This window comes from Gossypium raimondii, chromosome 3 (genome assembly GCF_025698545.1).
Source record: "Gossypium raimondii isolate GPD5lz chromosome 3, ASM2569854v1, whole genome shotgun sequence".
In the NCBI taxonomy this organism is placed as follows: Eukaryota; Viridiplantae; Streptophyta; class Magnoliopsida; order Malvales; family Malvaceae; genus Gossypium; species Gossypium raimondii.
The window spans coordinates 61,019,948-61,041,904 of NC_068567.1; the positions used below are offsets into that span (position 1 = coordinate 61,019,948).

General features: G+C 35.8%; 2 protein-coding genes across 3 annotated transcripts; one reads left to right on the forward strand and one right to left on the reverse strand.

Moving 5' to 3' along the window:
* The first annotated feature begins 289 nt into the window (after positions 1 to 289).
* Positions 290 to 15,843, forward strand: LOC105795266 (kinesin-like protein KIN-12D). The gene is made up of 38 exons (XM_052628696.1): positions 290 to 520; positions 619 to 1,252; positions 1,433 to 1,588; positions 1,670 to 1,753; positions 2,363 to 2,482; positions 2,576 to 2,689; positions 2,769 to 2,861; positions 2,980 to 3,140; positions 3,248 to 3,322; positions 3,438 to 3,525; positions 3,613 to 3,671; positions 3,776 to 3,839; positions 3,927 to 3,992; positions 4,075 to 4,254; positions 4,356 to 4,460; positions 4,544 to 4,779; positions 4,857 to 4,926; positions 5,013 to 5,078; positions 5,271 to 5,315; positions 5,400 to 5,479; positions 5,589 to 5,670; positions 5,882 to 8,269; positions 8,389 to 8,838; positions 9,212 to 11,458; positions 11,554 to 11,661; positions 11,744 to 11,865; positions 11,961 to 12,048; positions 12,215 to 12,289; positions 12,397 to 12,639; positions 12,926 to 13,024; positions 13,220 to 13,294; positions 13,376 to 13,434; positions 13,552 to 13,663; positions 14,121 to 14,235; positions 14,334 to 14,500; positions 14,585 to 14,650; positions 14,735 to 14,854; positions 15,587 to 15,843. The coding sequence occupies exons 2-38, from the start codon at positions 620 to 622 to the stop codon at positions 15,713 to 15,715; spliced, it is 9,240 nt and encodes a 3,079-aa protein (XP_052484656.1). The 5' UTR covers positions 290 to 520; position 619; the 3' UTR covers positions 15,716 to 15,843.
* A 285-nt stretch (positions 15,844 to 16,128) lies between these two features.
* Positions 16,129 to 20,337, reverse strand: LOC105795267 (serine/threonine-protein kinase SRK2E). Of its 2 annotated transcripts, none has more exons than XM_012624813.2 (9): positions 19,804 to 20,337; positions 19,415 to 19,489; positions 18,743 to 18,844; positions 18,606 to 18,659; positions 18,420 to 18,512; positions 18,193 to 18,285; positions 16,975 to 17,079; positions 16,792 to 16,890; positions 16,129 to 16,693 (listed from the first exon to the last, which is right to left on the reverse strand). In XM_012624813.2, the coding sequence occupies exons 1-9, from the start codon at positions 19,978 to 19,980 to the stop codon at positions 16,400 to 16,402; spliced, it is 1,092 nt and encodes a 363-aa protein (XP_012480267.2). In that variant the 5' UTR covers positions 19,981 to 20,337; the 3' UTR covers positions 16,129 to 16,399. The 2 variants fall into 2 exon arrangements, with proteins under 2 accessions (XP_012480267.2, XP_052484657.1); XM_052628697.1 differs by having other exon boundaries at positions 19,812 to 19,952.
* Positions 20,338 to 21,957: the final 1,620 nt, after the last annotated feature.

Sequence of the window (21,957 nt, forward strand, 5' to 3'; positions counted from 1 at the left end):
CATGCTTAAGTGCCTAATATCCATCACTTTAGGATAGAAAATTATTGGTAATTTAAGCATCTTTTAATTCAAAATTTGAATGTATATAAAAAAGTTTAACTCATCCCCAGGGCCTAAAGTACAACCAAAAGAAATTCCACAAATTTGAAACTTTAGCCGTTGAAAATTTTTAAATCTATGTCATAATTGCATATTACACCCTCGTACTTTCCCCTTTTTATAACCCAAAGCGATTCGCAAATTCAAATAAAAGAACCGCCAATAACGTCCATTTTTCAAAATCTAGAACCCAATCTCCACCGTCCATTTTAAATTTTAATCCCCTTTTCCTCCCATCCAAATGGACCCCTTTCACTGAAAATCCAGTAACAAGCGAAACCAGCTTATAGCTTAGCTAATTCATCACCAAAATCTTCCAAGATCTGACATGAAATGAAACCCTAATATCTTATTTTTCTTATCTCAAGAACATAATTGCAGGAAATCGATTTCGTATTCTGTTTTTCAATTCCACTTTCAGGTTCACATTTTAATCTTTTTATTCTTGGAAATTTTTATTTTTATTTTATGGATTTTCAGCACATTTTTTTTTTATGTTTTCTAACATTGTTTTAGCAGAATGTTGAGAGATTTCAAATTCTTGAGGCGAAACACAAGCAAGAACGAGGAAGTGGAGAATGTTCCAGTAAACCCTAGAGATTCACTAGCTTCTCAACAGAGCAATGACGGATCGAGTAGGCCTCCTCTCAACACGATTCAAGATCCAACGACAAAACCTAAACTGGAGCAAGAAGGAAGTGTTCGAAGCCGAATCGATAGAACTCCGACTAAGCCTAAACCTAAACTGCCGGATTCGACATTGCCTCTCAAAACACCAGATAAACATGGGTTTTTGTCGAAAACTAGGTATGGTTGGGCGAAGAATGAAGCAGCTGAATCGGATTCGCGTAATGCGGGGACTACAAATATGACACCAAGGGTGAGTAGGGGAATAGGGAAGGCAACTTCGAGTTGTTATTCGGAGAGTAATTCAACACAGAGTACGCCAACAAAGAGTGTTAGTAAGCCTCCGGTTTCGGGTTTTAGGAACAAATTTGATGGGAATGGAGGGATGCGTGGAGGGAATTTTGCTGCATTGTACAGAGGAGTGCCTAGTTCTTCTGGTGGCCCGGTTACTGTTGTCAATACTGTTGAAGTTCCTCACTTCGACCTTAAGGAAGACCCGTCATTTTGGATGGATCACAATGTACAGGTAAATAATCCTAAAATCCATTTTTACATTAATTTATACATAATTTTTCGATTTTTTTTTTTTGTATAGAAATAGGAATGGCTGTTGTCTCAATTGCCCAATTTATAGTTCATTGTGATAATTAAGGACAATTCTGGACTAAATTGCTGATTTTGGTGATGAATGTGAAAACTTACTCAGGTTCTTATTCGTGTCCGTCCTCTTAATGGAGTAGAGAAGAGCACAAATGGCTATAACAGATGCTTAAAGCAAGAAAATTCTCAGACTATCGCTTGGATTGGGCAGCCAGAAACTAGATTCACGTTTGATCATGTGGCATGTGAAACAGTAGACCAGGTTTGGTTAAAGACAAATTCACATTTGTATGCAGAAAGATTTTCTTTTTCTGTAATCTATTTTTCACATTATCTTTTGCAGGAAATGCTTTTTAGGATGGCTGGTCTGCCAATGGTTGAAAATTGCTTATCAGGCTATAATAGCTGTATGTTTGCCTATGGCCAGGTACTTTCTTTAAAGCTTAGGATGTTATCATAATTTCATATCATTTTGTTTTAGCTGGTATTGCTAAACAGCAAAGTAGCCAGCAGTAATAGTTCGGCATGTGTGGGTGAGAAAAATATAGGTGCAATTCCCAACTTGGTTTCCTGTGATATTATAGACTTATTTAACGAAATCACTACATCAGTGTTGGGTAATCAAGTGCCATATGCTCCTTACAACTTGTGTTTTTTTCTTTTGAGCTTATACCATGATAATGTAACACCCTTGTCCAGGTACCTTAAGTTTCATTGTCAGAGTTTCAAATAGTATGTATGTGCTAAAACTATGACGAGAACTAGGAAAAAAAACTTATCTTATCTGAAGGAAAGTAATTTTGTTTGTTAGGCAACTTTTGTTCTCATTGCTAATTGTGGAAAGATATGCACCATGCATCTTACCTTTCTATCACAAGCCTAAAGAAAATGATAACCTACAGTATCCAAATTCCAAAGATCGGAATTGGTTGCTTAGTTCAACTCTCATGACTCAAGCCACTGAAGCAACAAATATTTTATTCCCTTCTTCTTAACTATATCAGTTATCTTGATATTACTGTGTTTGGACATGCAGACAGGAAGTGGAAAGACATATACAATGCTCGGAGAGATTGAAGATTTGGAAGTCAAGCCAAGTACACAACGGGGAATGACACCACGGATATTTGAGTTTTTGTTTGCAAGAATTCAAGCTGTAATTGTCTGAAGTTCATGCTAGCTTCTTGAATTTTAATGCATAAGCATGGAAACCATTTTATTTAACGATTCTCTATCTCTTTAATCACAGGAAGAGGAAATCCGAAGAGATGAGAAGTTAAAATACAATTGCAAGTGCTCTTTCCTTGAGATTTACAATGAACAAATAACTGATCTTCTTGATCCTTCTGCTACCAACTTACTTGTGAGTTTACTACTTTCTTTACCTTTGCCATTTATTTTTTTTCCCAGCTATTTTTCATTATGTAATTCTTAATTTTTAGCTAAGGGAGGATGTTAAGAAAGGAGTGTACGTGGAAAATCTCACTGAATTTGAAGTTCAGACCGTGAGCGATATTTTGAAGCTTTTATCTCAGGTGACAATCCTTATCAACACTTTGTGTAGTAGGAAACTACTTCTTACTCTCTCATTACATTTTATTTAAATTTTATATATATTATTGTTTTAAGTCGCTGAATGTTTTTTTTGCATAGGGTTCTCTAAATAGGAAAGTTGCATCAACAAATATGAACAGGGAGAGCAGTCGTTCACATAGTGTTTTTACATGCGTTATTGAGAGCAGGTGGGAAAAAGATTCCACAACTAATTTACGGTTTGCAAGATTAAACCTGGTTGATCTTGCTGGTTCAGAAAGGTGCGGTTAAACCAGTTTATTGAACTCTCTCTCTGCACCTGTGTCTATATATATATGTTCTAGCTTGTATTTGTGTAATGAAATTCCTGTTTGATATTCTACTATAGGCAAAAAACTTCTGGGGCTGAGGGTGAGCGTTTAAAGGAAGCAGCTAGCATAAATAAATCTCTATCAACACTAGGGTACTTAAAACCATTTCAGTTTTTCTTCATCAGATGTTGATTTTTTTTATATATCGCCTTTGCTTTACCTTTAGTCCTTGCTAGTCAAATTATGAGTACATATTATCATTTGCAGTCATGTAATTATGATTCTTGTGGATGTGGCTAACGGAAAGCAACGACATGTTCCATATAGAGACTCAAAGCTCACCTTTCTTCTTCAGGTCAGTTTCTGATTCTCTTTTATTCTTTGTCTTTATGTATTGTGGTTACTGTTTATGATGTAACGTTTGATCTTAAATGTGATACAGGATTCACTTGGTGGAAATTCTAAAACAATGATAATTGCTAATGTCAGCCCTTCTATCTGGTTGGTTTCTATTTGTGACACTTCCAACTTGAACACGAATATCTACGGTGATTCTGATTAACTTCCATTATCTTACATTTATTTATCTCTCTCTTTTTTTTCAGCTGTGCAATTGAAACGCTTAACACTTTAAAGTTTGCTCAGCGAGCAAAATTAATACAAAACAACGTGAGTTTACTCCTATTGCATGTTGTCACATATTGTATAAAAATACTTCAGTTTTCACTATTGAAGTTTCTCCTGTTGATGGTGTAGGCTGTGGTGAACGAAGATTCCACTGGAGATGTCATTGCACTACAAAACCAGATACGACTTCTAAAGGTGTGGGACATTCATCATAGTGTATTTATTTTTTCTTTCGAAATTCATATGAATTATATTCTGAACTGGTTTTCTTAAACAGGAAGAGCTTTCTGCTCTTAAACGTCAGAATGTGTCCCGGTCCCTGTCTTTTGGTGCAGCAATCACTGGTACAGTGCAATTGGAAGAAAGTCTTGATGATGGTAACACGTATGATATGTGTCTGGAAGAAGATGATTTGGGATATGAATCCAAAGGCACTGTGAGAATGTCCTTTAAGCAGGTATCTGGCATGTGCTGCAATTGTGGTTATTATTTCTTTTACAGAGTGTCAAATCAAGTGTATTAACATTTATGCTCTTTTGAACTCTGAAAACTTTGCAGTTAAACTCTTTGGAAGCAACACTTGCTGGTGCCTTGAGAAGGGAGAAAAAGGCAGAAACTTCTATCAAAAAGCTTGAAGCAGAGATTGAACAACTGAATCGTTTGGTATTCTTTTGTGCCTCCTGACTTTCCAATTCTGTTCTATCTTAAACTGCTACCTTAATTTTTCAACACCAAGTACTTTACAGGTTCGTCAAAGAGAAGAAGACACCAGAAGCAGTAAAATGATGCTTAGGTTTCGTGAAGACAAGATTCAAAGAATGGAATCACTTGTTCGTGGCTCATTACCTGCAGATTCTTTTTTGCTCGAAGAGAATAAAGCACTCTCTGAAGAGATTCAGTTACTTCAGGCTAAAGTTGATAAAAATCCTGAAGTAACTCGTTTTGCATTGGAGAATATAAGGCTTTTAGACCAACTTAGAAGGTAGATTCTAAAAACACTTGATAGTGCCGATATTCTACAAATTATTTTTCTATTTATTTTCTTTGTGGCACTTATAGATTTCAAGAATTCTACGAGGAAGGGGAAAAAGAGATACTATTGGACGAAATATCCAAACTGCGGGATCAGGTATTTCTAATTCTGGCCCAAAATCTTGTTATTCTTTTGTTTGATTTTTTTTGGATAATGGCATAATGCAAAATTTCTACATGCAGCTGCTGCGATTTCTTGATGGGAAGTCTAATCATCTTAGCTGCCCGAGCTCAAATGATCGTCTGCAGGTTCACTTTATATACAACCTATTATAATATTTTTAACACTTTTTATCACCCAAACTTGTTTGTATAGAGAACCTACAAGAGGAAGGACAAGTTCGTTTTTCTTTACATTAGTTTTTTGAATGGAAACAGAGGCCTCAAAGTTTATGAATATTGGATTACCTAGGATTTATTTCATTCTTCTTCTAAATGCAGGAGGCTGTTCGCATCAGCAAAGAAAATGACTCCCTACAGTCTGAGGTTTGTTTGTTCATTGTTTGGCAGAAATATGCATTTAAGATTAGTCTTTGAGGCTTACATGTTGTTCTTTGTTCATTGTTTCAGTTAAAAAACACTCTCAATGAGTTAGAAGAATGCAGGCACAACCTTAATTCTTGCTTGGAGGAGAATGCAAAACTTAGTAGGTTAGATAATCTGGTCTTCTTTTCAGCTAAACTATGTCTTTCATTATTGAATGTTTAAAACAGGCATTTTCTTTCTTTCTGAGGTAATTTTCTCTTGCTTCTTCTGCAGAGAAATTAACAATTTACATGCTATGTTAAATAGCCTCAAGTCTTCAGCTTGTCATCAAGATGGCAACTCCAAAGCCGTAAAGGTACTTTTTGTTTTGCTATTTCTGTTGTTTTAGCTAATGGGATCTCAAACTAGGATAGAAAAAAGAACACACACAGGTGCCGAGTTTATTTATTGATTTAAGGATGATTGTAATACCTATGTTGCTAACAAAATGGTTGTATTTGACCAGCCATTTGTTGCCATTTATTTTTGCAACCTACTTGCTAACAAGAGGTAAACATCAATTTCAGGATTCAGACAGAAATGGGGAAACAATGGAGATGAGTTCAGTTCAGAAAATGACAAGTGAGGAACAAATTATGGATTTGCAGTTGGAATTGGATATACTAAAGATTATTCTTCAAGAAGAGAAAACATCTCATGCTGTAGTTGAAGAAAGAGCGGACTGCTTGACTAGAGATCTTGAGATGGCAAAAGGCAAACTTGTGATGCTGAACAAAGAAATCGAGGATGCAAATGGCGAACTAGAGGAGGCAAAGTCTGTAATTGAAGCACTTGAGTCCCAACAAATTTTTTCAATCAACGAGATGGAGGACTTGAGGAAAAGCAAAAGTGATCTTGTAAAGCTTTTGAGTGAACAGGAAGCTGAAATTGCTGCCTTGAAAAAGCAACTTTCCGGTAGAACTTTTAAAGATGCTGCACCACCTAAAAAGATAGAGAGTGAAGAATCCAGCCTACAGCTGAAATTGAAGAGGATGCATGAATCCCTTGAGAATGCCAAAAAGATGAATATCTGGTACCAAACTGATCGTGCTTTTAAGGCATCTAATGAAGAAGAAGTGGATGAAATCTGTCGGCAGGCTGAAGCTGAAACTGCTGAGGTTATTGTCTGTTTGCAGGAAGAACTTACTCTTCTTCAGCAACAAATCCAAGATTGTCATTTGAAGGAGGTGGAGGCTCAAAATGGTGCTGTCTTTTTAGAAACTGAGTTGAAGGAATTGCAAGAAAAGGTAGGTATGTTGACTGAGGATAATAAACAGTTACTTGGAAGGCTTGAAATGAAAGATGGGGAACTAAGAACATTAATGGAAGAGTGGGAACTGCTAAGTTCTGAGATTGAAACTATACTAGCTGATGGTCACGAGGAACTTGTTGATGCTGGTAATCAACTGGAACTCCTTTCCAGTTCTTTTCCACAGAGAAGGATTTGGATTTCTGAGAAAGTTGGTAGGGTGGTCAGAGTACTCTCAGAAAAGGAATTACTGATTGAAGAGCTTGGAAGATGCCTGGAGGATGCAACAGATAAAAGAAGTGAGCTGGAGTGCATGCTGAAGTCTTTGAGAGGTGCTGCACTGATTCTTAATGAAGCACAGCAGCAAGAATGCAATGAAAAAGAGAAAGAAATTGTTCTACTGAAGAAAGAACTGAACGTAAAAACATCAATCATTAGAAAGCTTGAGGACAGAATGAAGATGGCTGAAGATGACCTGAGAAATGCATCTACTTGTGCATCTGTTGCTTTTGTACTTGTGAATAGATTATCAGAGGCAAACCATAATCATCTCAATGCATTGAAGGGTAAGGACGAACAACTTGCAGAATCAGCAGAGGCGATCTTGAGTAAGGATGCTCTTTTGATCAACCAAGCTACCATGATTGAAGAAGCAGAAAAACATATTCATTCCCTTGAAACTGAAGTTGAAAAGTCAGAGGAAGCTTGCACTGAACTTAGCCAGAGGCTTCTGGAGGAGGAGCAGCGTGCTGCTGCTATTGAACAAAAGCTTGAAGATATGGTGGAGAATGACATTTTGAAGACACAGGAGGAGCTGTCTAATCTTAAGGACAGAATGAAGATGGCTGAAGATGACCTGAGAAATGCATCTACTTGTGCAACCGTTGCTTTTGTACTTGTGAATAGATTATCAGAGGCAAACCATAATCATCTCAATGCATTGAAGGGTAAGGACGAACAACTTGCAGAATCAGCAGAGGCGATCTTGAGTAAGGATGCTCTTTTGATCAACCAAGCTACCATGATTGAAGAAGCAGAAACACGTATTCATTCCCTTGAAACTGAAGTTGAAAAGTCAGAGGAAGCTTGCACTGAACTTCGCAAGAGGCTTCTGGAGGAGGAGCAGTGTGCTGCTGCTATTGAACAAAAGCTTGAAGATATGGTGGAGAATAACTTTTTGAACACACAGGAGGAGCTGTCTAAACTTGAGGACAGAATGAAGATGGCTGAAGATGACCTAAGAAATGCATCTACTTGTGCAACTGTTGCTTTTGTACTTGTGAATAGATTATCAGAGGCAAACCATAATCATCTCAATGCATTGAAGGGTAAGGATGCTCTTCTAATCGACCAAGCTACCATGATTGAAGAAGCAGAAAACCATATTCGTTCCCTTAAAATTGAAGTTGCAAAGTCAGAGGAAGTTTGCACTGATCTCCAGAAAAGGCTTTTTGAGGAGGGGCAGCATGCTGCTGCTATTGAACAAAAGCTTGAAGATATGGTGGAGAATGACATTCTGAAGACACAGGAGGAGCTGTCTAAGCTAAGAACAGGTGTATCCACACTCAGGGCTCACATGGGCATGCATAGAGATAGTGACAGAAGCCCTGAAAGAAGTGTTAAAGAAAACCTTTATGCCTCTAATGATGGCAGGGATGAAAGACGGGTAAGCTAATGCTCTTGGTTTCTGATAGACAGCTCATTCACTGCAGATATTCACTTCTGTTGTAGTTATTCTTTGAAATGGGTGATCAATTTTTTTACTCCACCTGGATGTTATTGCAGTCAAACAAAAGGGCAGATGCCAAGAATTTGCACTCTCTTCAGAGGCAGGAAACTGGTACACCTGATTGTTCTTTAAAAGTTGTAGAGAGTCTACATGGATCTCGATGTGATGAGAAAACTATTGAGTCTGGAAACACTTGCAAGAACAAGTGCAATAGAGATGTGACTATTATTCTTCTGAAAAAGGAAATAGAATCTGCCATGGAAAGCTTGAAAGAGGTTCAAGCTGAGATGGCCAGAATATGCAATGAAAAAGAGGAGATTCGGTTGTCTGAGAAACAGAGCAAGGAAGGCCTACAGTGCCTTGCAGCACATGCGCTTGCTCTGGAAGAAGCAATGAATGACTACGGAAAGCTGTTGGAAGTCAAGATTGGAGCTGTCCATCAAAAGATAAATACTGTTGAGCAAACCATGCAAGAAATCTGTACTCATTGGTGCCAGACAAAAGAGGTAAATTGTTTAAAATGTTTAGATGTATAATTTTAGAACCTTGAAAAAAACATTTCTGATGTTGTTTACGTCTCTCTGAGTGTTTTTAAAAGGTGACTATTTGCAAGGGTTAGATTTTTCTTGCCCGTTAGTTTTTAGGCTAGCCATCCCTCTGTTTTGGTTGGTTTGGCCGTTTCATCATCCACAGAGCTTTTTTATCCACTAATCAGCCAACAAAAGAGCACTTTGCAAGAGAAGAGTGGAGTGGCTTAGTCAAGTGGACAATCACAATAACACATTCTCATTTACTTTTACCTTATATGTAGAAGTAACCCATATTTTAGTTTAAATAATAATTAATCTTATATTTTCCTTTTTCAATGTTCTTGGGCAGTTCCTTGAACTTGAAGTTGGCGATGCAAAGATAATTGCAACTCAGAAAGCTTCAGAGGCTTCTTGTATTCTTGCTAAATTTGAAGAGGCGCAAGATACCATAACAGAAGCAGATATTATGATCAATGGGCTCATGATTGCTAATGAAAAAATGAAACTTGATATCAAGAGGCGGAAGCAAGTGGAAACTGCGCTACTAAATGAGAGGGATGAACTAATTAATCAGGTTAAAAGTTTGCAATCCATTAATACTGTGAAGGACCAGCAACTTGAAGACCTTGAAGAGCAGTTTGGTTCAAGTTTGACAGAGACGAGATTTATGGTTGCTGAACTGGAGGGTCTCATCACTGAACTGCAAACTGCTTTTTCTCAGAGTGTCAAGGCTGTAGCTTGTGATAGTCATTGCCTTAAGTCTCTTCTGTTTGATTCAATGAAGCTAGCACGCTCATGGCTTGAAGATGTCTGGTCAGAGATAATTGTGAAAGACTGTGCAGTGTCAGTTCTTCACTTGTGTCATATGGGAATTTTGTTGGAAACTTTGACAGGGCTGAATGCAGAAAATGGTTTGCTTCAGCATGGATTGTCAGAGTCAAATGCTGTTATAGCTGATTTGAGGGAACACAATTCCAGGTCAAGAAGAGAGCTTGAAATGTGTAGAGATATTAAGGGAAAACTTCTAGCTGATATTAAGAATAGTTTTGATCGAATATCAAAGAAGGAAGAGGAAACTGGTGAGCTTAGTATCAAATTAGTCACTTTTGAGAAAAAGATATCTGCATTACAGTTTCAAGAGGAAGTTATGTTGCAAAGGTCTAACTATATGGGATCTCAGCTTGCAGTTTTAATGAAGGAATTAGATTTGAGTAACACAAATTTTGTATCTTCCCTTCTTGATCAAGAGCAACTGCTCAAAGATAAAGAAGTGCAGCTGGAATCTCAGGCTGAGATTTCTATGGTAGACTTATGTACAAAAGACTTTGAGTCTCTTATTTTCTCTTCAGAGATGAAACAAAAGATTGTCCACTTAGCTGACTCTGGGAAAAAGCTTACCAATGCTTATGCTGTCCTTGATGGTTTAAAGAAGGAAATGACTTTTACAAAATTAGATGCATGTTTGAAAGAGCAGCTATTGGTGGAGCGGGAAAGTGAGTTGTCTTTTCTCCAAGAAAAAGTTGAAGAAGCACAGATTGAGTTAAGAATGTTGAAGAAAGAGAACTGTCTACTTCTCCAGGATTTGGAGGAGCAGAAAGCTGACTCTGGAAAAAAGCTTGCCAATGCTTATTCTGTCACTGATGGTTTAAAGAAAGAAATGATTTTTGCAAAATTAGATGCATGCTTGAAAGGGCAGCTATTGGTGGAGCAGGACAATGAGTTGTCTTTTCTACAAGAAAAAGTTGAAGAAGCACAAATTGAGGTAAGAAAGATGCAGAAAGAAAACTGTCTGCTTCTCCAGAATTTGGACGAGAAGGAAGCAGACACCGGAAAAAAGCTTACCAATGCTTATGCTGTCATTGATGGTTTAAAGAAAGAAATAATTTTTGCAAAAGTAGATGCATGTTTGAAAGAGCAACTATTGGTGGAGCAGGAAAGGATATCAAAGTTTATAGAAGAGTTTGAGTTCTTAGAGAACCGAACTGAAGAGCTGGAATCTGAAAATATGAATCTTCATGCAGAGTTATCAAGGAAAGATGAGGTTTTAAAGGGTCTTTTATTTGATCTCAGCCTGCTACAAGAGTCTGCTTCTAATACCAAGGATCAAAAAGATGAAATGGAGGAAATGGTTTCTACTTTGGAGGCTTTAGAAGACGAGCTTGCTGTAAAATCAAGTGAACTTAGCGAGGCTGTTAGTCATAGTCATATGCTCAAAGTGCAACTGCAGGAGAAGCTAGAGACGGTCACCAGTCTTCAGTTGGATATTAAAGGCGAACGTGAGTCTTTGAAGCTTCTCTACTCTGAAAATCAGGAGCTGAAATCTCATCTTGAGGATGCCTTGGTAGTAAAAAGTTCTCTTGAAGATGAATTAACAGAGAGAAAGAAGATCACTGAGAGCTTAGAGGTGGAAATCTCAGAAATGAATAATGCCCTTTCCGAAATGAAAGATACCATAGAGTTCTTGAGTAGTAATCTAAATGAAGTTTCGTGCGAAAGAGATGAGCTTCACATGGAGGTGCTTAGCTTGGAAGAAAAGCTTAGAAAGGCACAGGCTGAGGCGAAACAAAGTGAAGCCATTGCAATGGAAGCTCAACAGGTACGGTCTATTTTAACAATGTGTAAAATATTATTTCTGTTTCCTTTTAATATATAATCTTATCTTATAATTGTATGGATACAATTTGATGATAGATGGCTGAATCAAAGAAGACCTATGCTGAAGAGAAGGAAGCTGAGGTAAAACTATTAGAGAGATCTGTTGAAGAGCTAGAATGTACTATAAATGTATTGGAGAACAAGGTAAGATGTCGCACAATTATAAAGCTGTATGAAGGTACTACTTCTATCAAAAACCTGTTAATAAATCCCAAACTTGTTTTAGGTTGACATTATCAAAGGGGAAGCTGAACGTCAGCGATTACAAAGAGAGGAGCTAGAATCAGAGCTGGATGCTATAAAAGTTCAGATGCAGAATGTTAAAAATGCTGATGCAGACATGAAAAGGTTTGCCAATTCTATCTCATTTGTAATGCCTATACCCTTGCTAAATGATGACAAATTGTTCCAATTGGCAATATATGATTTCTTTCTATCTGTAGGTGTTTGGATGAGAAGACGAAGGATCTTCAACAAGCACTTGATCAGATACAAATTCTTGAAACTGACATATCTGACAAGGATAGAGAGGTGAAACCTTTTTGTTTAGATGTGGTTTAGTTAGTTATCATTGACTTTCTCTTGAGCTTATAATCCTGAAAATGCAATTTTCTGAAAAATTCTTGACGTCTTTGGCTTCTGCTTTTCAAGATATGTTCTGTGTTTCTATTGATAAGTCTTCATTATTGTTCAACAGATTGCCCAATGCATAACACATATTTCTGAACTAAATGTGCATGCCGAAGCCCAGGCAAAGGAGTATAAGCAGAAGGTATGCTAAAGGTTCTTGATTGGATTAAGCTGTTCTGCTGCATTTTTTTCCTAGCCATTTTTCCTTGATTTTCTAACCATTTCAAGAATTATTAAAATTGGAAACAGTTCAAGGCATTGGAAGCCATGGCTGAACAAGTTAAACCTGAAGGTTATGCCAGCAATGCCCAAAGTCATTCATCAAACAAGTTAGAGAAAAATATGGCAAAGCCTCGAGGCTCTGGTTCCCCATTCAAATGCATTGGTTTGGGTTTGGCACAACAAATGAAATTAGAGAAGGATGAGGATCTTACTGCTGCAAGGCTGCGCATTGAAGAATTAGAATCCTTAGCAGCAAATCGCCAGAAAGAGGTAAGCTTTATCACATGGATGCTGGTTCTACAACTTTCTTATAAACTTTAGAGTATGGTTTTTGGAACCGGAGGGTGATCGAACTGGTCAGGTCACCGGTTCTTGGTCTGACCGTCAGTCTAGTTTAAATTAAAAAGTTATAAACCTGGTTTAACCATCGGCACAACTGGTTCAATAAATTCGACCTCTTAACCCAGGCCAGTATACCGGCCAGTTCGGTTCCAACAACTATGCTTTTGAGTTTGCACTTGCTAATTACTTTCTCTAAACATGTTACTTGCCACAGATATTTTCTCTCAATGCAAGACTAGCAGCTGCAGAGAGCATGACCCATGATGTGATTCGGGATCTGTTGGGAGTCAAATTGGACATGACCAATTATGTGGTAACCAAATTTACTTATATCCATCATTTTAACAATGGGTCTTGGAACTGAATAATATATGTTGAATTTCCGGATCAAAGAAGAAATTACTTTTTCCTCATTGGAAGAATTTCAATAATACACCCTGCCCCCAGCAAAAAAAACAACAGTCTAACCAAATTTTCCTATCTTATTATTCTCTTCCTTTTAATGCAGTCATTGTTGGATAATCAGCAAGTGCAGAAAATAACAGAGAAGGCTAGACTTGATAATTTAGAATCTCAAGTGAAGGTATGGATTTCTGGGGTACTTTGAAATTATTTTGGGCACTATTATCTGTTCAGATTTATTTGAATTATGTCATGCCGATAGGATCACGAGGTTGTCAAGCTCAAGCAGCAGCTCAATGAATTTGTTAAGGAGAGGCAAGGGTGAGCAAACATAACTTTACAAATAGAACTTATGATATGTTAATGTGGGCTAATCAACCTATTAGCTATTTCATATTGTTCAGTATGTTCAGGTTTTGTTGCATCTTATTTTGACAGGTGGCTTGAGGAAATTGATAGAAAACAAGCTGAGCTAACTGCAGTGCAAGTAGCATTGGAGAATGTTCGTCAGCGAGATCAGTTGCTTAAAACCGAAAAAGAAATGCTCAAGGTTAAGATCTTGAACTTTTGTACTTAATAAAGGGTTAAAATACCTTGAAAGTCCTGTGGACTGGATCATATTAGTCCCTCTATTATTAAATGAGTCAATTTAATCCCTATACTGGTAAAAAGAATCAAATAAGTCCAAATTGTAACAGAATTGATATTTATTGTTATAAAAAATGTTTTGAAAATTACTTTTTTCAATTGCAGTTCAATTCCAAACAAAAATTTCATTTACAGAATCATAATAATTTTAAAAATATTAACTCTGGTAAATAGTAAATGTTAATTCTATTCCAATTTTGACTTATTTTAGTAGTACAAGGACTAAATTGATCCATTTAATAGAAGAGGGACTAATTTAATCCAGTCCCTATAATACAAGGACCTCTCAGGTACATTCATCCTTAGTGAAGTGTCAGTTTTAGTTGCTTCCTGGACCTAATTCCCTATACTATCCGCAGATGGAGAATGTAAACTACAAAAAAAAGGTATTGGAACTTGAAGGAGAAGTAAAGAAACTATCTGGCCAACAAAACCTCCAACAACGAATTCATCATCATGCCAAAATTAAGGCAAGTTTTTATGCATTTTCTTCCTCTAGTGGACTATCTCCTTCAAAATCAGTGCCAATTCTGAATCTATTTTTATTATGTTTTGAACAATGCATTAGGAAGAAAATAACATGCTAAAAATCCAAAATGAAGAGCTTGGCGTCAAGCTGCGGCGAACAGAGGTTGTACTTTCACGTGTAAGAGAAGAGCTAAGTCATTATCGTGCTTCTATCGGGAAAAGCCCTTGCATTAATTTCGACGAGGAGCAATGTTTGAATAACAAACTGAGGGTTAGTCCCTAGAGGTGCCCTTTTTATAGTAGGCTTAGCAGAGTATTAAGAGTTTGTTTAAAATCATCTTTAAATCATTTACAGGAGTCTGATGAAGACCGGGTGCAACTAGCGCACAAGTTACTGGCATTGTGTACAAGTGTTTTAAAGGTAAAGTCAATGGTGATTGATGTCTAAGGATTTCTTTTATCACGATCACGGATTTCGTTTATCTCATTCAAACCAAACTTTCAGGCTGCCGGTATAACAATGCCTATTTCTGATATATGCCCTGCGGCTGCTGAAGAGGCACTTGAACAACTCCAGAATAAAGTCATCTCACTTGAAAGAGAATTGCAAAGTTTGACACTAAAGGTAAATAACACACACTAGCTTTTTACTTGATTATACTGTTATATGCTGGAAGCTAGTTTTCGAGTTAACTCAATTTACATTAAATTTCTGATGATAGTGTTGGATAGAAGTATTATTGTCCGATATGTACATGCAAGTTTCATACATGCATACACATGCAAGTTTCATACATGCATACACATGCATATGTACATGCTTGCTATATGCCTGAACTCGCGATGTGTGTCTGATAGAAGTGTGTAAATATAACAGACACACTAGCTTTTTACTTGATTATATTGTTAGACACCGAAAGCCGGTTTCCGAGTTAATTCAATCAACATTAAATTTCTGATGATAGCAAGTGTGTAATTACATTACATGCTTTCAATATGCCCGAACTCATGATCAGGGTTGAATAAAAGTGTGTAAATAACAGACAGATAAGCCTTTTACTTGATTATATTGTTAAATATTGAATGTTGATTTTCGAATTAATTCAATCTACATAAATTTCTGATGATAGCATGTAACTAATTACATGCTTGTGATGAGTGTCGGATAGAAGTATGTAAATAATAAACACACTAACTTTTTACTTGATTATATTGTTATAAACTGGAAGCTGATTTTCGAGTTAATTCAATTTACATTAAATTTTTTATGATAGCAAGTGTGTAATTACATGCAAGTTTCATACATGCATACACATTTTTTCTCAACTGATATAAATAAACAAATATTGTTGTGCAGAATAAGATTTATAGTGAAAGAAACAGATTGTCGGAACTAATGCCGCAGACTTCCCCTCCGGCGAGTGCAAGAACAGATGAAAACTGTCATACCCCGAAAAGGCCATTTCTTTCCACATTAGACCGATAGCCTAAGTCGTAAAATTTGATCTTAATTATTACATTTTGTGTATATATATTAATCTATCTTATTTGTATTTTTACACAATTGTATATCTAATCAAAGAAAGTATACCTCGCGATTTCTTTTATTCAAAACTACGTATTTTGAGTATTATAGAGATGATTTATGTTAAAAGTTAAATTGTAATTTGTTTTTATTTAAAAAATAAGTAAACTAAACTCTATATTTAGATAAAAAGCAAACTGATATTTTTTGTTAAAAATTTATTTATTTTTACTGTTAAAAAACTAATACGATGCAACTCTCTGTACAAAAATTTTCATGATACTTCTACCCGTATTTTAATCCTTTTTCTCACATCATGCTAATTTAGTAGAAGGTGCTCGGTTAGCTCAGTTAGGGTTTGCACATAGGATTCATTTCATGAACTGTAAAAGTCTATATATAACAAACTTTGCTAGAAATGGAGACAATGAGTCACCACACCAGTTGCAGTTTAAAGACAAATTTCAACACTTTCATTACATTGTGTTACAAAAAACAGTACATAATGGACACTTCAAACAGAAATTCCTTACCCTATATTTTTCGGTCTCTCATTTTTCGTCCCTGGAAAAGGTTGTTCAAAGGGTACACACTTCGATTAACATTGGATGATCATCCTTCTCAGCATACGGACACGATTCACAATCACATTGCATATATTATCTCTCCACTACTATCAATGTCAAGTTCGGGATCGCTGTCCAGGTCCTCTTCCATATCATCGTCAATGTCAAGGCTACCGGTTAAATAATGATTGAGACTATTCGTATTGGCTGCAGGGATAGTAGCTTCGGAAATGATCTGCATGATTTCGTCGACACTCTGCATCGGTTGATCAGCTTCTTCAAACTGGTTGTTCATTGTGTTCTCGTCCATGAGATCTGCCGGTAGGTTCTTTAGAAACCACTCATGGTTCCTAATTTCGGGAATGGATATCCTCTGTTGCGAAAAAAATCGAATCGAAGTTCCTACAATTAGAATTTAGGAACCAAAAGGCAAGAAAAATTAACTTGGGTTTCAACAAAGAGAGAACTAACTTTTGAGGGGTCGGCCACAAAGATCCTCGAGATCAGATGACGGCACTCGGGAGATATATGGACATAGTCAGGGATCGAGTACTGGACATTTAAAATCCGCTGCAAGAACGAATCGATTATATCAGTCAGTCAACATTCTATAGTAGTTTCCACTTTCGGTTACTGAACAAGGAATGCATTTACATGAATTGTTTTGTGGAAGTTCTTAGGATCCTCGGGGTCTTCAAAAGGATATGCTCCGACCAACATGACATATAAGGTTACCCCACAAGACCAGACATCTGCAATCTGACATATTTTGTCAGAAAAGAAGATTTTAGCGTATAATTTTAACCATAAAACCTTAAGCAGAGCAACAATCGAGTGACACGACCATCGAAGCTATTAAAAATAACCTCGGCAATTAAGTGACAACGTCATTCCTGCCAGACTACAATTCTAATCGGCCTCTACAGTCCTACGTTATCCGTTGATCCTAACCATAACCAATACGGCTATCGATGATTCAAACAATTCTACATCCCTCGTTCTACATATTATCAAGTTGTCACAATTGCTAGGATGCATCGCTAGCGGCTATTCTTAACCTGTCCGAACTAGACACTGTAGATGACGTGTAGTAACATAAAAGCATGGAAAACACGGACCAAACTCGATGTTGAACAGTTTACATTGCCTAATCCCTGAGATTTGCACTGTTCATTTTTGGCCACATTATAGTAAGACATACGGGGTAAAAGCACCATAGAGGCTCCTGTACTAGGAGTCAGATTGCATTTTGCACTCTATACTCAAAAAATAGGCAAATTAGTCCTTGTACATTAGATCAAAAAGCAACTTAGCCTTTCCCATTAAAAATTTCATCTATTTGTACTATTAAAAACTGGTGTGCCTAACAAAATAACTAGATAGTAACATGTGGCGTGCCACGTGTACGTCATGCTAACATACAAAGACCAGTTTTAACAGTAGAAATGGATGGAATTTTTAACAGAAGAGCTAGTTTGCTCTTTGATCTAATGTATAGGAGACTAATTTGCCCTTTTTTTTTAGTAGAAGAAGCAAAATGCAATCTGACTCCTACTACAAGGGCTTCCATAATACTTTTGCCAACATACTGTTAATGTTATTACTCCGAAATGACAGGTAAAGAACTTTAAAACACGAGGCCAGCAAAACAGTATAGCAATGGAATAATTGAGACAGGAGAGTATGGCAACTAATAAACGACAATCGGAATAGATCATTAATGCTATTATCAAATGTTTAAAACAGGAAAAGGGTGCACATACCGCAAGACTAGAATAAGTTAGTTGAGAACATAACGTTCGTGGTTAGACGTAAGTTGCACTACCACCGGTATACAGAAGTTTAAATCAGGAAAATACAAAGCAATATTACCTTTCCATCATATTCTTTCTTGAGTAACACTTCCGGAGCTATATAAGCAGGAGTTCCGACCGTCGATTTTGGTTGAGAATGCAGCACTGAGGACTGGAAAAAAGCATGCGATGTCAACATAAATGTATACAGGAAATCAAGATAATGATGTTTGCATGCTTTGCAAACAACCTTTGATGCAATAATCAATAATGGTACAAGCAAATGGTAATAGGCATATCTTGTACCTTAGAGTACCCGAAGTCACAAATCTTCAAACGAGGAGCAGGACTCCCATCGAGTAGCGTGTTCTCCAATTTCAAGTCTCGATGGCATACTTGCTTTAAATAGAAAATCAGCAAAAAGGGCGGTCAGTTGAATCATAACTCGAATTCTCTTCCAGATAAGGCACAAACAGAACCAAAGTTACTCACCATTGCATGACAATAACTAACTCCCGATATAAGCTGTTGAAAGAAGAAACGTGCCTGCAAATACACCAAGACAGGTAAATGAAAATTCCACATTACTATCACTAAAACAACAAAGACGGGGGTTGGAAGATAGTAACCTCATCCTCACTAAACCGGCCTGCATTACATATCCGCTCGAATAGCTCGCCACCGGAAGCATATTCCATCACAATAGCCAAATGGGTTGGTGTTAATATTACCTATATGTGACATAACAGTTTCACAAGTTTAAAAACCTTTCTCGAGGATGATAAACATTGCCAAGACTTGCTTCGAGCAGTGTTTAGAGCTTTTGTCTGGCAATTAGATGATACAGGTTCAAACCCTGCATCCCTTTCCCCAGTTTTTGATGTTACTAATTTGGTAAAAGTACCAAGGCCCTTATACTAAGAGTCAGGTTGCATTTTGCCCCCTTTACTCGAAAAACAAGCAAATTAGTCCCTGTATGTTAGATCAAAGAGCAAACTTGTCATTTTATTAAAAATTCCATCCATTTCTACCGTTAAAAACACATAGCACGCCACGTGTAATTATTTGGTTATTCCATCAGCTACACGAGTTTTTAACAATAAAAATGGATGAAATTTTACCATAAAGGGCTAGTTTACTTTTTGACCTTATGACTAATTTACCTATTTTTTGAGTAAAAGGAGTAAAATTCAATCTGACTTAGGCATCCATGATACTTTTACATACTAATAATATTAGTAGTTAAGCAAACATCAACTTAAATAAATAAAAAATGATAAACATTTAACAATGGAACAAACCTCTTTGAATCTAACAATATTAGGGTGCCTTAGTGATCTATGGTTGATAATTTCCCTTTGTACATTTTCATCTATCTGTTCACACACAAAAACAATGAAAATAAACACAAAATCAAACTGATAAACATGAAATTTCTAAATGTGAATACCATTTATGTAATAAATTGGAAGTATGAATCAAAATTTGCAGCTGCAAAATTGAACTCAAATAAGAAATGCAATTAAGTTGATCACCAGAACTAGCGATAAACTTAACAAAAAATTCACCTAACTCCTCACCAAATTAAACTCCATTCAGGCTCTCAATCACCAAAACAAGAAAAACCCAGAAAAATTACTAAAAATTTTAGAAAAATTTTACGGTTTTTTGAAATTAAAAGAACACTAACCTTCTCACCTCTCTCGATATACTTAACAGCAACAAGCTCCTCTGTTTGTTTATCTCTCATCAACCTAGCTACACCAAAATTCCCAGAACCAATATCCTTAACAAGTTCATAACGATCACTATCATGCATGATTGGCATATCCATCCCTGGTCCCACTGTAAGTGCTGATCGATCCATTTGCTAAACTCAAAGCTTAAACCTTTAAAAAGAGGCAAAACCCAAAGCTTTTTTTCACATTATCATCATGTGGTAGTTTCAGGAAAAAAAAAAAAACACAAACCCAGTTTGAGATCAAGCTTGGCGGTGATGTTGGTGAGGGTAACGTGGCAATACAAGAATTGTTTGATGGGTTTTTTTTTTAAATTTAAGCTTTGGTTGGTGATGAAATGGGATTTTGCCCGTGAAATCTTCACCAACTTGAAAAGAAAAATTCAAAAGGGTCTGATGACAGATTTTTGAGAAATAAACACAGAAGAAAACTCGTGAAATTTTGTGGTTTTTTTTTTTTTTTTTGCCTTTCGTTCTTCTAAATTCTGATCCCAAATTTTTTTTACCTTCTTTTTATAATAATAAAAAGAAGGTTGTGATCTTCTTTTTTTTAAGAAAAGTTACCAACTTTTGTTTTTGGTTATCCAAAACTGACATGAAGTGTGACAGAAAGGAAAATTTTTTGGGAAAAATTCTCAGTGGAAAGAAAGTTTTATGAACGATGATTGGTCCATGAACACAGTGAAAAAAAATATAGGTTTAATTTTGGATTAAGTCCCTGTATTTTTAAATTTTTTTAAATTTAATCTCTTTACTTTTGATTTTAAGAATTTAATCCCTCAGCTTATTAGATTCAACTAAAAACATTATTAATGTTCTTTGGTTAAATTTGGTTTAATTTAAAACTAAAGTTTAATTGATAATGTAAATTCAAATTTAATATCTGCATTTGTGAAATTTAGTCTTTTATTTTTATTTTTATTTTTAAGAATTTAGCTCATCTACTTTTTAGATTTCAAATTTTAAGTCGATAAAATTCTTTTGTTAAAACCCCATAAAATAGAAAATTTTCCATTTAAGTCATTTATAATTTATAAAATTTAAATTAATAATGGTAAAATTGTACTTTGACCCCAAAAATGATAAAAAATTGATTTAATCCTTTAAAAATTATAAAAGATATAGACTATTAAAATGGTGAAATTTCATTTTACTATCGTAAAAATATACAATTTAATTTTGGCTCTCCAAAACAAAACTTTCTAGCTCTGCCACTATTGATAGTTCAAATGTGTACTCTTCATATTTGTGAAATTCAGTCCCTTTATTTTATTTTTAGGAATTTAGTCCATCTACTTTTTAGATTTTAAAATTCAAGTTCAATTGTTAACATCGATAAAATCCTTTTACTAAATTCGTTGTTATGACATTTTAAAATGATAAAATACTCCATTGATAATCATGTAACGGAAAAAATGTTGTAGAACCTGAATTTAAAAGAAAATTTTAATAATGTTAACAATTTGACCTAAATTTAAAAGTAAAAAATCTAAATTCTTAAAATTAAAATAGACGAACTAAATTCTAAATGTATGAATAAATAGTACAGGGATTTGGAGCGTATTTTAACCTATTACCTACGGAAGGATTAAATTACGAAAATTGAAAGAGTATATAGATCGAGGAAAGAATTAAACTAAAAATAAAGTGTGGTGGAATTACATAAATGTCCCGGGTTGTCTTTTCAAGTGAGGGACAAGTGATGTTATTTCACCTTCCTTGGATAAGGTTTCGCAACTTAGGAGGCCAACTTCTTTTTCTGGATTGACACCGAAACTGAACCAAACTTACGGAATAATATAATTTTTAGCTCTTAAACTTGACAATTAAGTTCAATTTGGTACTTATGCTTTATTTTTGTCCACTTTGATCCTTAAACTTGGAAACTATATCCGTTTTTATCCCTGAACTCGGATTTTGACAATATTTAATGATGTGACTGGAACAGTACCAAGTCAGGTATATTGAGAACCGATCGATGTAACGGTCTGAACAAAAGAGTTCAACCAATTGATTCAAAAAGTGCTTGAAATTGGTAATAATTGAAAACCGAAACAAAAATCAACTGTTGACCAAGTTAAACCGATTTATCAGTTTTTAGTTTTT

Bases quoted from the DNA above. Each gene is read 5' to 3' on its own strand.
- LOC105795266 (XM_052628696.1), top strand. From the start codon at position 620: ATGTTGAGAGATTTCAAATTCTTGAGGCGAAACACAAGCAAGAACGAG. The intron at 5,079-5,270 runs GTTCACTTTATA...TTCTAAATGCAG, and splicing joins GCTCAAATGATCGTCTGCAG to GAGGCTGTTCGCATCAGCAA. The intron at 14,501-14,584 runs GTTAGTCCCTAG...AATCATTTACAG, and splicing joins GTTTGAATAACAAACTGAGG to GAGTCTGATGAAGACCGGGT.
- LOC105795267 (XM_012624813.2), bottom strand. From the start codon at position 19,980: ATGGATCGATCAGCACTTACAGTGGGACCAGGGATGGATATGCCAATC. The intron at 18,660-18,742 runs GTTACTATCTTC...GTGTATTTGCAG, and splicing joins GCCGGTTTAGTGAGGATGAG to GCACGTTTCTTCTTTCAACA. The intron at 18,513-18,605 runs GTGAGTAACTTT...TTCTATTTAAAG, and splicing joins TTAGTTATTGTCATGCAATG to CAAGTATGCCATCGAGACTT.